The 17,500-nt window shown below is 31.1% G+C and overlaps 1 protein-coding gene across 1 annotated transcript in view; it reads right to left on the reverse strand.

Moving 5' to 3' along the window:
* LOC130809856 (NAD-dependent malic enzyme 59 kDa isoform, mitochondrial) overlaps positions 1 to 8,667 on the reverse strand; it is a 9,622-nt gene extending 955 nt beyond the window's left edge. The window contains exons 1-19 of the mRNA XM_057675688.1: positions 8,515 to 8,667; positions 8,273 to 8,425; positions 7,211 to 7,307; positions 6,062 to 6,180; positions 5,824 to 5,991; positions 5,405 to 5,533; positions 5,204 to 5,264; positions 4,607 to 4,710; positions 4,447 to 4,530; positions 4,146 to 4,252; positions 3,920 to 4,022; positions 2,989 to 3,096; positions 2,803 to 2,868; positions 2,426 to 2,498; positions 2,164 to 2,250; positions 1,990 to 2,044; positions 1,809 to 1,880; positions 1,214 to 1,276; positions 1 to 84 (exon numbers count right to left, since the gene is read on the reverse strand). The exon at positions 1 to 84 is cut by the window's left edge and continues 31 nt beyond it. Coding sequence (XP_057531671.1) covers positions 1 to 84; positions 1,214 to 1,276; positions 1,809 to 1,880; positions 1,990 to 2,044; positions 2,164 to 2,250; positions 2,426 to 2,498; positions 2,803 to 2,868; positions 2,989 to 3,096; positions 3,920 to 4,022; positions 4,146 to 4,252; positions 4,447 to 4,530; positions 4,607 to 4,710; positions 5,204 to 5,264; positions 5,405 to 5,533; positions 5,824 to 5,991; positions 6,062 to 6,180; positions 7,211 to 7,307; positions 8,273 to 8,404 — 1,712 coding nt within the window. The 5' untranslated portion in view covers positions 8,405 to 8,425; positions 8,515 to 8,667. The remainder of the gene's footprint in view (positions 85 to 1,213; positions 1,277 to 1,808; positions 1,881 to 1,989; positions 2,045 to 2,163; positions 2,251 to 2,425; positions 2,499 to 2,802; positions 2,869 to 2,988; positions 3,097 to 3,919; positions 4,023 to 4,145; positions 4,253 to 4,446; positions 4,531 to 4,606; positions 4,711 to 5,203; positions 5,265 to 5,404; positions 5,534 to 5,823; positions 5,992 to 6,061; positions 6,181 to 7,210; positions 7,308 to 8,272; positions 8,426 to 8,514) is intronic.
* Between the last annotated feature and the right edge of the window lie 8,833 nt (positions 8,668 to 17,500).

A 17,500-nucleotide genomic window follows, 5' to 3' on the forward strand; every position in this document is an offset into this window, starting at 1 on the left:
ACGTCACGATGACCTTCAGCTAAGCCTCCAGCAACAGCTTCTCGCACAACAGCAGCTCCCACTTCAGCTGTGATTTCTCTAATACTGCAATGAAAACATGGGTAAATAAAACTGCTGTTTTCTACGCCTCCAATTTCTTCATAGATCTTACATAAAGAATAAAATAATACAGTTGACAAATCAAAAACAAAATACTAAAAATGGATTCATGTCAACAATTTTTAAGCTAAAAGATAAGTCCTTGCCAAGTAACATAAATTCTAAATACTTCCTCTGTTTTTATTATAGTTGCTACTGCTACACCACTTGTTTTCATGATATCCAATGCACTATCTAGACTCTTAGTATCTTTGTTTTTTTGAAGGAAGACTCTTAATATCGTTAGTTGTGTATAACTAAAAATTATTAAAATTGATATTATGAAATTTGCATGAAGAAGAATCAAATAAGACCCCACTTGACTGATTTTTCTTATACAAAAAGAACAAGGAAATATTTGTTGATTAATAGGGGTTACTATGCAAGTGTAACAAACAAAGGTTGTAGTAAATATGATTAGTCAATAAACAGTTTTGTAGTGTATAGTAAAAGGTGGCAGTAGATAGCAATGAATCTACTTTTTTTTTATTTGCTAATTTACAAGAATATAAGAAGTGTGTGACAACCCCCTTAGATTACTTAAAGTTCACCTGGTGTTACTATATGAAACCAGATATTCTTATATCCTAATCTTATGCATTGGGAAATGGGAAGAAATAGCTTAGTTTGACCAAATACTATTACATTTGTTATGTTCTAATCTTATATTCATTTCCTAAAAGGAAAAATAGTTCAGATAAAATAACTCTGAAACCAATAAGTTCATTTAAGGTTAAAAGTTCAGGATACTTCAATAATCAATCATGTACAGAAAAACGAGATTAATCCATCCTCTGCTTTTTGGCACATGCAAAGTCAACCTGAAAGTTATTATTTGCCGGACAGGATCACATATAACAAAGGGGAATAGCAAGTTGATGAGTGATAAAACTATGCTTATCCGATATCATTGTCATATAAGATTCATAGATAGGACAGAGTAAAACAGCTGGCAACATAGAATCTGATCATATTCACTCCACATAGAAGTAAGATATACATCATTTATTCCTTCTTTTCTCTCTTCTTTATTGGGAGGGAGGAGGTGTTTAAGAGCAGCAAATGAGGCACTAACCTTCCAATTGATGGATACAAAACACCTTCACTTATTTCTTTGTCCGTCATGTACGAAGCAAGACTGCAGATAAACCAGTAATCAAGTAAGTGTATTAATTCAATAACAATCATGCATTAACACCTTTCGGCTTATACAAAATATGAATCTGTCACTCAGGATATGATTTGAACATTGTATCAATATATCATACAGGTTTAGACTAGTAAGCACTTGAAAGTACTTGAACAACCCAGGACCAGGCACGTAGAAGACTCCTGTCTTGGATGATCAATACAAAAATTCTCATACATGCGGATTTTCAACCAGCTACTATTGGAAATCTCACATAAAGGAACACAACACCAACACTGGTACTGAACTTGGCACATAAAACATAATTTTTCTGGGATGGAAGGGTACTGGTTTGCAGCGATATAGCTGTGTGGGGGTATGCACTAGTATTTGGGACACTTTAAATAGCAAAACGTGATCGTTATGCGCAAAGCTTATTGCCTCGTAGAATATGAGCAATATAGTACAAGTTATCTATAAGTACAAGTTATCTATAAGTGCAAGTTATCTATAAAAACTATGATAATTTGTTTCAATTTACCATTCAGCAGCAGCTTGCAACATGTCATCAGTAATTAGGCGAGCTCCTGAAAGCAAAGCTCCCAACCCAATCCTGAATTATTTTTGAAAAAAAGTTCAATAAGTATATCTTGAAGATGTTTGCAGTAAAATGACCATGTTCTAATATCATAAGCAACCATAGCTGAATAGAAGGAACACACCCAGGGAAAAGGTACATGTTATTGGCTTGATTGACATGACCTACTTTTCCGTTCCCTGTAATTACAGTTGCCTACATCAGTCAACCTCAGCATTTTAATCCAATACTAAGAAATAAAGGGAGAACGTTTCGTAAGGGTATGCAGCATATCTAATTAGAGCTAAACTCTACGTACCAAGATCAACGTTCTGGAAAGGACTTCCACTTGCAAAAACAATGTTCTCACCAGCATATTTGAAAGCCTCAGCAGGAGTACATTCAGCTGTCCAATGAAATATATTGTTTTTTAAATAACCAAGAACACAATATAACCACTTTGTTATTACAAGGTAAGATTGCTACATCCAAACCCTCCTAACCTAGCCTTGGATTTAGTGGCATTAGGATCAGATAATAGAATTTCAAGGGAATACAACAGACTAGTTCCAAAACCATACCATTCAGTGTAGGATTTGACATGGCAAAAATAGCAGGTCTAGGGCTGTCTGATTCTCCCATGGCCTTCAGCACCTAAGTCATTAATTAAGAGTCAAAAGTCAAGAGTCAAGAAACCAAAAGTGAAATTCTCAGTTAGAAGAAGAATGCACATAAAATGCATATTGCATCATTTCCCCAGAATTAAACAAAACAATTTGAAGCCAAACCAGGTTCATATCCAGAATTAAACAAAACAATTTGAAGCCAAACCAGGTTCATATCTAAGGAATATACGTATTTTGATCCTTTTCACTTCAGGAAAATGATCAAGAGTAACCTCTAATCATCGCACTTTTCAGTCCGACTAAACAACAGAGATATCACATGATAAGCTTACCTCTTCATTGAAGATACCACCACGTCCAGATAAACCAAGAAGCACATCTGGTTTGAGCTTTCTAACCTGAAGATTGAGTAGCTTAATCAATTATCTTCAAAAATAGAAAAGGAAAGGGAAATCAAAGTCGTGCACATATCAAGCAATGCTTAATAGTTTTGATAGCACAAAAAGCATGGCATTTACCACTTCAACAATATTAGCTCCCTCCTTGAGCCCATCAGTTTCTTCAGGGTGTCTAGCGAAGGGTGCTGCAGATGGGTCTAAATTCTTTCTTTCTTTAGTAATAAGTCCCTGCACCATATAGAGCATTTATCAAGCAGATACAGACAGCTTATTTAATTTTTCTTTCACCTAAACTTTATCACTCTAGAGAAAATTTCAAGGAGAGAAAACGTGAGAGAAAATACGAAAACAAACTAAGCATCACCATCCACAACGGAAAGAATATGAAAATAACACATGTCAGCCTGATCCAATTTGAAAACAAGGCTTGAAAGAAAAAAAAGTCCACTGACCAATAGAATGTGAGTTCGGGTCTTCGGTGTATTTGGAAATCAGAAACAGTCAATCACTCTTAGAAAAACATGAAATTTTGCACAAATAAAGATATAAACAGATGCTTGGCGCCTCCAGTTGAGAATATAAGCAAAATTTACAGGCAATGAAGGATACTCCATACAAACCAAGAAGAGCATTTGAGTCCACTACATACTAGAAGTATAGTACTCCTTCCTATTGTTCTCACTTGTCCCATTTACTTTTTAGTTACTATTCACTAATCACCCTTAATTTGTATTTTGTTCTTAATCTATAAGTTAAAATATAGTCTTGTGTGAAAAAGGTAAATGGGAGAAGTATGGTGAATAGGAGGGAGTATAAAACTATGTCAATGCCTCCAACAAAACTCCTGTCAAGTATTGGCAGGCGGCATGGGATAGGGCATATATGTACAGCTTTAGCCTACAGCTGCAAAGAGGCTTTTTTAGCCCCAACTAGTTTAAAGACATGGATCGTTTGTACGCCATAAGACTAGAATGGAGCACACAAACAATTTCAGGGACACATGTATGCGGTAATATTTATTAGCTAAAATTGAAAGCAAACAAAGACTTACATCTTTATCTATTAGGTAGAATTGATGCTTGGGACAGACTCCATTGGCCCCAGCCATCCTGGAAATTGCCTGCACTGCCATGTTAAGGACACCAAGCCCTGCACTGAAAACAACAATACTGACATCAGAATTCTTGCTGATAAAGATGAAGATAATTAACCAAAATAGCTTAAATAATTGAATGATAAATCCTGGATTATGTAAAAGGAAAGGTCAATAATTTTGCCTGCCAGCTCCTACGACAACTACTTTTTGTCTCATCAAATCAGTCATTGGACGACCTTGTGCTCTGAGAGCACCCAGTATCCCAGCCAAGGCAACACCAGCAGTTCCCTGCACAAAGTTATAAGAATATATAAACTTCAAATGTAGCACATTATTACCACTCTATACTATTATAGTATTAACATATCATTCATTCAAACCCCCATATACCTCAGATCAGAAAGCCCCTTCCTAGGCAAGGGCATTTCATTGAGCTGCAAATTAAAATATCAAACGGAACAAGATATCACTGAAGAATTCACCTGAATGTCATCATTAAACATGCAAAACTTTTTACGATATCTTTCCAGTGTTTCAAAGGCCCATTTCATTTGGAAGTCCTCGAACTGCAAAAATATCTGAACAATTAACAAGCAACACGAAAAATAATTGTTGCATAAGGCCTAAGCTGAAAATACAGACCTGCACAATAGCCTTGGGCCAACGTGTACGAACAGCTTCCATGAATTCATCAACTATGGCTAGATACTCTTCCCCTTCTAGCCTAGGTTGTCTGAGTCCTAAGTCTACCAAATTTACAAAAAATGTCAGATTTCACAAAGTATAGGAAATTCTCAACTAAAAATTGATAAAGTACCAATTTGAAGTAAGAAAAAATATCAACCCAGTTACTGAATAGAATAATCATCCAGTAGTGTATGCATTAATACAAGATCAAATCCCTAGGTATTCACAAGAACGCGAGAAGTAGTTACATTTGCAATTTATGACTAGTTATCAGAGATGGAAATGTTTAGCAACACAAAATCCAACTAGTGATCGTATAACAGATACAAATACACGTGGTAAGAAATTAATACAACACAGAACTTTAGTGACTAATAGTAATGGCATAGTATCATTTAAATGTAAACTGAACCATAGTAGTAAAACAAACACTATGCAACAATATGAAAATGATTTGATAAAAAAAATTTAATTAAGATTTAAGAATTAATAAACATTGCATACAACAAATATTGAAGATTACAGAGCCATATTCTATGGATCACTACTCACAGAGAGGATTTTTTAGAAGCTCTTGGTTGCTAGTACCCACATCAAGCATAACTGGAAGTACCTGTAAAAAATTAGAAGGTAAAAGAGATACATTAAATATTTCAGTTGACATACACAAGTATATCAAGATTCAAGGTAAATTAACAAAGAGAAGAACAAAGGATAAGAGTCGGGCAGTCAGCAGAAATTTTGTGGCCATACTCGTTGTGGGTTCATTCCTGCAGCAGCAACATATACATCAAGTTTCCCGATAGGTATGCCTATTCCTTGAACTCCAAGGTCCCCCAAGCCAAGAATTCGGCTACCATCTGTGATAACTATCATATCAACCTGTAATACAATGAGGTCAGCAAGCAATGACAGGCTGATAGCGATAAAAGGTGCTTCTTCCGTCCATCAACCCCATGAAAGTAAAGGAGGAATAACAAAACACCTGAAATTACTAACTTAATGTTCATGTAGTTGTAGGGAATTTTAAATGTTTTGAATTCAGCTAGCAGTCCTTAGTACATGTTAATTTAAAAACCATTTGTTGAAGTAACAAACTTCTCTTCCAAATTGGAAATTCAAACACACGTAAAAAAATAACCGGCAGCTAATGATATAAAGAAAGGTCTTACACTTTGTGCTGGCCAATTATATATCATAGACATCATCTCTCCCTTATCTTTGGCACTGAAATACATTCCACGTGGACGTCTGAACAAACCAGAATAGTTTTGACACACCAGCCCTACAGTTGGAGTATATATAATAGGTGCAAAGTCTTCGATGTTATCAATAAGGACCTGAAAGCAATGACAGAACTGTTTCAGTTCTAACTGATTCAAAACTTTTGGGGGAAATTACGGGACTTACTCTGTAATATAATGTTTCATTCCTGTCATGCAGTCTGTTCAAAATCCTCCATTTTGCCAAAGCAACTGCATGATCTGGCTGTCCTTCTGTATTTTTCTCAAGTGATCGATATGATTCCACTGTAATTTACATACCAACAGAATTTAACGATTAACATCTTTGTATTCTTAAATAAAAAGAGTTTGAGGCATCCTACAGAACTAAATAGTAAAAACTAAGATCCAGTTTTCGTTACCTTGAAAAACAATTTTCAGGACCAGCAAATTTAGACAAGTACAAATGATTTCGAAAAAGGTCTATCAAGTTCATTTCACAACTAAAAATAAGTTGAGTTCTAGAAAAGTTGATTAAGTTTAGATAAACTATATTAAAATGAAAAATAATTCTAAATAGCACCAACCCTAGAAGGGACTACAGGAGAACATTCCAAAAGTATTTCATTAATTAATTGTGTAATGAGTTGATGTTACAACAATACACAATTCTCCTCCCTGGCCAGCAAAGAGCCAAATATTCCGCAGAAAAATACTTCTCACTCAGAACTAGATAAATTATCAAAAGCAAGCTTTTCAACTATTCTGTTCATCACATACCATCACAAGATCAGTAAATCCGTGACTTTTTGCTTCAATATATAACAGTTACAAAACCATATTAGCTATTAGGTCAATAAAATTTCACAGTAGAAGATTTATGAGCTTACAATAGGTTTATATTTTTGATATGAAGATGTCGTGTAATCAAAGGCAATATGTAGCTTGTGCAGATATATAATCAAGAACATATTAACAATCTATTAAAACCTCTATTTCCATGGAACTGGTGAGTGGGGAATCTATTTTTGAGAATATTTTACACCATTAAACTACTTGAAAATATGCTGCTCCATCTTTTCTATTTGGGTTTCTACATTAACTAGTTATTGCAACTTGCAAGGAAATATGTGAAGATATGAAAGTAGGAGAATTCATATTAATATTAAAATCATTCCCGAATTCCATATAAATTACAAGAGAAGATGAACCGTTTGTAGCCATCATATTCGAAAGGTATAAATGAATGCTCCAGTAAAAAAGGTATACTAGAATTAGACTGCAACATTAATGTACAAAATATGGTAGACATAGTAACAAAAGAAAAGGGACCTACTGAAACGGGCATACTGTTGTTCAAATGACACAATACGAGGTGGCAGGAGACCACGGAGCCCTAGACGATCTCTTTCTGTCAAAGGAAATCCAGTGTCCTGCTCAAAAGAAAATTGAAAAAACAAACCACTGATTCAGGTTCTCTTGTAGCAGAATAAAAATATTGCCAAGTGAAGTATAACATTTAGTATTGATTGAATAGGAACCAAGCTTGTAAGCAAGGAAGGTTACAAATCTTGAACAAAAGTCAAAACTCCAATATTATTATGTACTTATGCTACAATAATGATCAAAACCAAAAGAAATTCAATACTTAACATGCTGCTGAGTTTAAGATTCATAGCATACAACATAAGGCCTACAATTTGAAGAATGAAATCACTATACTTCTATATGGCTATACGACAACTCATGCTTGTCAAATCCCACATCATAGAAATGAGACTATTAAAATTTCCAGAGGATCTTAAAAGTAAAAAAGAACATTTTAATTTCTAAAAGCAATAAAAGAGAAATTGCTTGAAAATGTGAACCCCAATATCCCAAATTTAAACCAATTCTTAGAAGCAACAAATGTAGCAACACAATTTCAAAAATGTAACGCAAAGTCCAAAAGTGCTAGCATCATCAAATAATTCCCGAGTCCGAACAATTCCGCAAAGTCAACCCTCCCCAAATCCTAATTCAACAACACCTATACAAAGTAGAGCTGTACAATACTATTCAAATCAGCATTACCTACGTCACTGTTACCCTGCAAGTTATGAATCAAAATATGCCAATTTCAAGCAAATTCCGCTGTATTATGAATTCATACAGAAACTAGGTGACACTTCACACCAATTACATAATCACTATATTAACACAATCATCTCCAAAATTAGTATAATCTTTATTTCAAGAATCACCAATTAACATCACCATTCACCAGTCCTAAGAATTCATTATTTATGTGTCCAACAACTACAGCATTAAACTTCACAAGAAATTAATCATCGACAAAACTAAAAAAAATAAAAATAATAAAAATAACAATCAAGCAAAAATAAAAAGCCAAATAAACCTTATTGAACCAAGGATCATGAAGAATATCAGCACCACGCTTTTGAACAATACATGGACCAGGAATCGCCGCCGTGGAAAACCACCGCGTATGACGGTGATTCGCGGCTACAGATCGCACAACTCTCCGCATTTTCCGGAAATTTTACTCAATCTGTAAGAATAACTAAATTATTAAACAAAAAAATAGCAGAATTCCACTAAAAACAATCACGTTTACATGAATCTGAAAATGATAGATACCTGCAATAGTGAAAATGTAAAAAGTTCAAATGAGAGAGAAATTGGAGAAATGCGTTATAATGGAATGGTGATCGAGTGTCGATATGTCGCGTATGGTTGCCTTATATAATGTACAGCAGGAGTCAGTGAGTTCCTCAGAACTGAGTCTTCGCTGACCGCGATTTACGGGCAGTAAATGTAAAGATTTTCATATTTTGTTCTAATAGAATTCACTGTACACGCACCAACCCAAAATTTACCTATCTTGTAATTGAATTCATTTTTGACCCAATTTTTAAAATAAATTTATAGTTATCTAAAATGAACATTATAAGACACAATTTTAACAAAACAACTAATTCAAAACCGACGGAACGACCTAAATAAACATCTTTAGGCTTTTCTTACATTGAACAATATACATATGAAGGGTGTTTAATAAAATAGCTTATTAGGCAATAGAGAATTGATTAGTCAAATTATCTGATGATAGTGGTTGGAAAAGTAGCTAATTGAAAAAACTTATTAGTATTAAAACTTGTTTTAAAATAATTTTATAGTCAAATGTAACACAAAATAATTTTTTTAACTCAAATATTTTAATTTTATAATAATTAATTAGCTAACTTATTTTAAAATCTTCCATTTTCTAACTTATTTTTTGTATTAAAACTTGCTTCTGGTCTAACCCGGACTGGACTGGGAGGAAGGTGGGTTAGACCGGGACCAGAGCGAATGAAACCAGTCCAATCTCCAGTCTTAGCATATTCAAAAACCCGGTCTTTCGGTCCAACAGGTTTTTGTTGTTCCAATCCGGGTTTGGACTGATGCATACCCCTAGCTGCAAAAAGAAAGGGGCACGGGACCGATCCTTGATGACAGCCAATTGTTATTGAAAGATCGTATGTTGCCTGTCCACATTCTACGAGTTCAAAATCATATTCCAACTAATTAATAAAATTAATTGGTCAAATCAACCACTTTAATCAGCTATCTGGTGATCTGTCAAACACCTACAAAATATTTGCTCGAGGATGTAGGGAGAAAATGCTTAATTTCTTAGATCTCTGAAAAATATTTTATCAAAAATTTTAAAAGTTAACAACTTTCAAAAAATTGAACTTTTTACAAAAATTTTTGACTTGTAACTTAGTCGACAAGTCGCCATTGACTAAGACTTTTTACAGTTTAAATTTATTTGTAATAAAAAACCTTAAAAAAAGTATTATAATAAATAAAAATAGAAATCATATAAAAAAACTCATTTAAAATTATTGAAAAACCATTAAAATATTTATTAAATTACTAAAACACAAAAATCTATCATAAAGTAATAAAAAATCAATAATACTTTACGTTCAAAATTATAAATAGATAAAAAAAAAACTTAAAACTAACGAAAACCCATTAAATACAATAATAAAAAATTTCAAAAGTAATAAAAAATTAAATAATAAGTACGAAAAATAAAAAAAATTTAAACAAAAAATAAATTTAAAATAATATCCAAGAAAGTAATATTAATTTTTAAAATTCAAAAATTAATGGAAAAAGATAAACACATTATTATAGAAAACTTATTTAACAATTTAAGTAAGTAATATATCAAAATTTATAAGCAAAAAAAGGAATAAAAAAGAATGTCACTTGCTCATCAGTCATCCCCATCTCCATTATTCAAGGTTTGGAAATTTTTGTCCTTAATATTAGTTATGTTACGTAGGTATTTTAAAAGACTTTTATGTTTGTCAAAATTTAAAGTTTGTATTGTAGTTATGTACTTTAGTTGTAAACATAAATTGTAAAATGTTGTTGTTAAACCGGAAGTATTGCAAGTAAAGGAAGTTAACAAACAAAGTGAAAGGATCCAAGCCGCCTTCCTCCTAGAGTTCGACTAGCCAACTCACAATTCAAAATTTAAGATTGCATATTTTAATTAAATACCTTTATATTACTTCTTCTATTTCTATGAAATTGTTGCACTTTTCATTTAGTGCATTATTTCGATTTTGTAACATTTTTATTTTTAATAGTGTCTTCATCACTCTTTTTAAATTTTTATTCACATATCTTAATTTATTTCTGTTATTTTTCTACTCACACTATTTAATGATCCCCACTATTTTCTTAATGTACTCGAGCAATTGATGTGTATTGTTGCAATCTCTTGAGAATAAAAGGAGTATAAGATATACTTAAATAAGTTATAAATTCACATTAACAAATAAAGAATAGCATAAAAGATAAATATATATGTGAATAAATATATTACGAATTAAGGAAGCAGAAGAAAAATATACGCACAAATACGCTAAAATTCAACATTTATATTCATAATTATCTTACCTAAGTCCAAAAATTTTGAATTATCATGCAAATATTATTATTGGGTACATTATCAAAAAATAAATAACTCCATATAAGTTACTAAATTATCATTTAAAAATTCATCAAAATGTTATTACTGAGTTTCTGGCCCGACATATGGGTTACCTAATTGATACAATACGTACTTATATTATGATAAACTTTCCATTATTGTGATATAGTAAGGGAAGCGTGCCCGTGGTGTTGTTGGTAATGTAGATTCTCAAAATCAAAGTAAAGTCAAGAGATCGAATCTTCTTAACAACAAAACTCGGCTGAAATATGTTTACCTTGTGTCCTGGTCTAATTCACTAGTCAACAAATATTTAATTAATTAATTTGTTATTATTATTATTATTATTATTTGTTTTAGGTTAGATTTAGGATTATATGGAAGATGGTTTTCTATTTAACTCCCTTTATAAAAAAAAAAGAATTAGGTTTATGGTTTAGTTGTACATCTTTCAGTCACATTTTCCCATGTTATAGTTTTCATTTTTCTTATTATTCTAGTTCAATTTATAGGTTCCCATTTCGATTGAGGTTTCTTGACTGCGCGTATCTCTCTTTATTCCTTTCTTGAGGAAACGGGTATGATTTGTCCGCATCTTTCAGGAAAAAAAAAACCCCCACCTGGACCCTGCCTAGTGTGGAATACTGGAATTATTCTTTACCTTTACTTTTTTTAATAAAAAGTCCATTTTGCTAGTTATTCAAGCAACTTTTTATTGCTTTTATAATTTATTAGTATATAAACTCGTGCAATACATAAATTTATTAGTATAATATTTATAAAATTATAACTTCAAAAAATAATGCAAATATGTATTATCGTGATTAAATTTATCGAATAATGACTTTTTTAAAACAAAAATTAAATACTATTTTTTAAAAAATTTATTTGTCAAATACATCTCTTTTTTCTTTAATTAAATATATCAAATTCTAGATTAGGTATATAGAATTGTAATAATAAATTATTATAAATATTTAACCTAATTTAGCTCTAATTTTAAAAAACTATATTTTAAATTGGGTAAATGTTATCATGTAATCAACTATCATTTGCTAAAGTAATTACATTTGTCAAGGCTCCCCTAAGGATGACATGTATCATTTTCCAACATTTTTATTAATATGTATATGATATGATTATAAAAACTTATTTATTGAATACATTGATTTTTCATTCAATTAAAATATATCAAATTTCAAGTGTGCATATAGAGTTGCAATAACAAATTATACAAATATTTTACCTAATTTAGCTCCAATTTTTAAAAAATCAAATACTAAATTAGGTAAATACTACCATGTAATTAACTACATCCACTAAAATAATTATATTTGTCAAGGTTCCCCTAAGGATGACATTTGTTATTTTTATAACATTTTTATTAGTATGTGTGATTTTTATTAGTATGTATGATTCTAGGTTAGGCATATAAAATTGTTATAATAAATTATAGAAATACTTTAACTAATTTAGCTCCAATTTTTTAAAAAATCAGATACCAAATTAGGTAAATATAACATGTAACTAATTATCATCTAATAAAATAATTACATTTGTCAATCCTCTCCTAAGGATGACATTTGTCATTTTCAATATTTTTAGTAGTATGTATAATATGATATGATATGATGTTTCTGGTCAATTATATATTCAAATTTATCAGTAAATCGAGGATTACAATTGCATGTTTAGAGTCATTCAATATGCTTCAGGATATCTAGGGTTGGGAAAATAATCTCAATTTTTAGCATAAGACTAAAACTGATATGAGATTGTTTATAGTCTAGGAATCTATAATTAAATCTAGTCAATATAACGGAAATTTGTGATTAGGATTAACTTAGATTTAAAGTACATTTAGGTTAAATTTCTATTAATTCAACTAATAAAATAAATATTTGAGAATTGAATTAATAAGGCCCTAAAGCGATATAGTTAATTGATAAAATAAAAGTTTGAGGTTAATAAGATCACATTTAATTAACTTAAAGATTCTTGATCTATAAACAAAAAAACAGTCGATATCCATATGCAAATTGTGTGATTCCTAATACCCTAAACTCTTTGATTATTGTTTACAACCAGAATTTCTACCTTAATTTATTTAATAGCATTTTTATCAAGTTAGATTTCTAATATTGACAGTTTTAAACAAAAATCCTTGTTATATTTTGTTCCTTGTTGCGTGACATTTAGAATAAAGTCTATCATAATAATCTTACTCTTCCTTGAGTTCGACCCGTTAGTTACACATATACGGTGTGCTTGTGGTAAAAATAAAAACCCTATCAGTATGTGTGTGTACACACACTTCAAACATCCTACATCCCAAGTGTAAAACTAACTACTGTTTTGTAACAAAAAAATTCAACACATAATTTAATGTATTTTATTATAAAATTCAACACCCTTTAACCACCTATATTCAACATCCTTCACATCAGCAACATGAGTTGATGTGAGCTTGATCTCCTTTTTCTCTTTATACAGAAATAAATAGGGTTTGTAGTTGGTGTATACAACCCTATCAACCCTGAAAAGACAAGAAAAATTAAAATTACATAAGCAACAACTACATATAAACAAACTACAACATATACAAGAAACACCTACTACACAAATAATAATTAACCTCATACTTTGTATAATATGATACTTCATAAACCATAAGAACCTATTTGACATACCCTAAACCCTATTTGACATACAATAAACACTTATTTGGCAAACTTTAAACCCTACTTGACATACCCTAAACTCCTACTTGATAAACTCTAAATCCCTGCTTGACATAAGCCCCTACTTAATATACCCTAAATCCCAACTTGACATATCATAAATCCTTATTTTACGTATCAGAATTTTCTACTTTTTGTGTCAAAAACAACTAACTTGAAAAACCTACTTTAATTAACATAACACAGACACAAAACATACGATCATTCAAATTTACTAAAAACAACTATGAAGGAGCAACTATGCATTTGAACAAAATGTTAGATGAAGCATGAGAGTCTAAAACTACATTTAAGCTAAATAATCACAAAAGAAAGTAGAAGTGATAGAATGAGCAAGCAAACAAAATTTGAATAAAAAATAAATCCTAATAATTCGAAATTTTTACTAGAGAAATTAAATCCGAATAATTCGAAATAGGAAAAAGTACTAAAACATAATTTGAAAACTAAAAAAATTATGTGAGATTTTGCTCGTAAAAGGTGAAAAAATTCAACAAGAAAATGTTGTGTATGTGGCAAAAATCTTAGTAAAAGAGTGAATAATGAAAGTTGAAGGAGTATTAAAATGAACAAACTAGAATGAAAAATAAAGGTATGATTTATTATTTAAATTTATTTTTTCATTTTTTTAAATTATTTTTTTAAGTATTAACCCGATTTATTTAATTGGTCTCTTTAAGAAACTGTCTAAAGAAGAATTTGTGATAAAATATTAGTCTATGGTTATTAAAATCACAATTTTGATCTACGAATTTATGATTTTACGATCCAAAATAAGCGAGCGATTCGAGTCATAGGTAGAATCGTAAGTTAGTAGAATCTTACGATCCTAATTAAAATAAAATTTGTTGAGGTAGAATCACAATACGATTCTACGATCCTACGGTTTGACGATTCGATTCCACAAATTTATTCTTAATTTTTTTTTTTGATTTTTCTTATGTAACATCTTTCAATAATTTTTCTTACAATTTGACGATTCATCATTATAATTTTGAAAAATTAAATTTCTTTGTCAGTAAGAAGATATAAACTAAATATTAAATATTTTTCTATTTTATTCTTAGAAATAAAGTGAATGAAGCTTAATTAATAAGCTTAAACTTTTATGATGAATAATAATGACTAGATAATAAATTTAAATTTATTATAAAATCTTATGATTCTATAATCTGATTCTACCATTTCAATTTTACAGATATGAACAATTCCACGTAGAATTCTAATTTTAACAACTTTTATACTAGTACATCAAATTTGAAAATTTCTTTGATAGAGCGTGGGTGAAACTTAAAAGGGTAGCCCCTGCCCGCCCCCGTTATCCGTAGAATGACGGGCAGAATGAAGAAGTTCGCTTTTTCGGAACCACATGGGCTCAAAATTCTAATGGGATGAATATTGGTATTTATTGGACAGGTTTTATTCGGAAATAGGGGACCAGCTTTACTATTTCTGGTAATTACAAACACTTTTTTATAAAGTGAAAAATGTTATAGTTAGTGGGAGTCTTTTTTTTTGGTTTTGACCACTACTTACTAAGTTAGTGCCTTAGTGGGAGTCTTGAATTGAAAGGTATTTGTAATTACTCTATTATACTTGCCTACTCTTTTTTTTTTGAGATTAACACACAAATTCTGGAGCACAAGAGACATTTTCTTTAGGATAATATTTTACTTTATATACTTAGTGGTTACCGGTGTTCATTAGCAGATATCTGACATTCGAGTATTTAATTTTCGATGTTATGAATGGTATGTGTGACTTGAGTGCACAAATTAAAGTGTGTATTCATGTGTGTGACTCTTGGTTTGTGGAATCCAAAAGGGTGTAATTATGTGGAGAGTATTCATGGGAATTATTGGTGTTAATGAAGATTAATGAAGAAGTAGAAAGGATTTGTTTTATGGTAGCTCGATCAGAATTCTGACAGAGGAAGCAGAGAGGTCGCTCGACCTACCCGCTCGACCGAGCGAGCCTTATTGGTAGGTCGAGCGGTCAGACAGAATGCTGCTGATGCTCGCTCGACCGAGCCGCTCGACCGAGCGAGCTCCCTGTTTCGGTCGAGCGGATCCTCTGATGTGCATGGGATGCTGTTTTTCGACCTTTCAAGTTCTTGGAGTTATTTCATACTACCTCCTATTCAGCTGAATTGTCCCATTTTTTTTTTGGCACTATTCACTTATCACTCTTAATTTGTATTTTACTCTTAATCTATAAGTTAAAACATAGTCATATGGGATCTTGTTTGATTCGTCTCAATACAAGGATTATTAATATCAACTTTTTATAATTTTTAATTAAGCATAATTTGAGATATTAAGAGTTAAAATGTTGCCTCGGCAAGTGTGAAAAAACAAATGGGACAATTGAGCTGAATAGGAGGGAGTATTATTCATTACTCTATATTAACTATGTATTCAAGTGAGCTATTGATATTCATGTACCTAGTACTATATATAGAGCTCTCATACTCACACATCAACCCCTAAGCCAAACACAACCCCTAAGCCAAACACATAGCCTTTTGTTTTTATCTCTTACTCAATTGTAATTCTTCGTAGAGAAGTGTTGTTTATACTCATTCTTGATATAATATAAACAGAAACTACACACCACGGAGGATGTAGTCATCATTGGGTGAACCTCCTTAAATCCTTGAATCTCTTTTGATTAGTTTACATTGTCAAACGTTGTTTTGTTCATTGTTGTTTGTATCGTTCTTAGCATCGTAACGGTTTTGGCAAACATTTTCATTCGGGTACCTTTTTAATGGCATGTGTTCTGACCCGATTAATGGGGGTACTCGGATTTTCAGTATTCGGATAAGTCGGGTCAGAATATCGGGTACCCGGTTTTATTTATGATTTTTTTGGGTAAATTTTATTGTTAATTAAACGAAAAAAACTGTTCATATCTTAGCAACAAACTGTTGCTCCTGCTGAAAATTTACTTGATATAAGAATCTTCATTTTTCTTCAAATTTAATTTGAAAACCCTTTAAAAAACCCAAAATTAAGTCCTAAAACTAAACATGCAGTTTTTTTTAATAAATCGTGGTAATGGTTGAATTTTTTAGTATTGATGAAGCCATGTTATGTACAATTAGGTTAAATGATTTGAATTTATATTAATGCTAAATGCTAATTTGTGATTGTCTTGTTTTTGATTGATATCATACACATGATTTATAACTGTCCTTTGAGTGAGAATTATTTGAAATAATGAAGATTGTTTGTCGTGAACCTTAATGTAAACTGAATTGCTATTTGTGATGGTTTTTATCCTTGTAATTTTACTGAATTTGATTAGTTGACAATTGACATAGAATTCAGACAGTTATGAATGATTATTTGTCGAATTGCATTATTGTAAGATGAATTGTTACGCGGTAATTCTTTCGAAAATCTTACTTGTTCGCCTATATAACATAGATTGAAAAAGATATTTAACGTCGATTTGAAAAACAAAGTTATAATGGGTAAAAATGACGTTAAATATATTTTTCAGTCTACGGGTCGGACAATAGGCGATTAAATACTTGTTTCAACCAGATTTTCAAAAGATTTATCCCATAAGGTCGCGATCAAGTACTTGTTTTGATCGGATTTTCGAAAGAGTTACCCTATAAGAATATGCGCGACATCCGTTTATTGAAACAATATCGTTATAATGAGTAAAAACAATGTTAATGTGCTAAAATTTAACTTTAAGGTTAATTATTCTGCTTTAAACTAAAATTTTAACTTTAACAACTAGTGAAATAAAATACTCATTATATATACTATATAGTATATTAAGTAAAATATCATTATATTTAATATAATTTATCATTTTTTTTCCGCTTTAATTCCTCCATTTATCAAATACAATTTTACATTATATGAGT

The sequence above is a fragment of the Amaranthus tricolor genome, chromosome 4 (genome assembly GCF_026212465.1).
Source record: "Amaranthus tricolor cultivar Red isolate AtriRed21 chromosome 4, ASM2621246v1, whole genome shotgun sequence".
Lineage (NCBI taxonomy): Eukaryota > Viridiplantae > Streptophyta > Magnoliopsida > Caryophyllales > Amaranthaceae > Amaranthus > Amaranthus tricolor.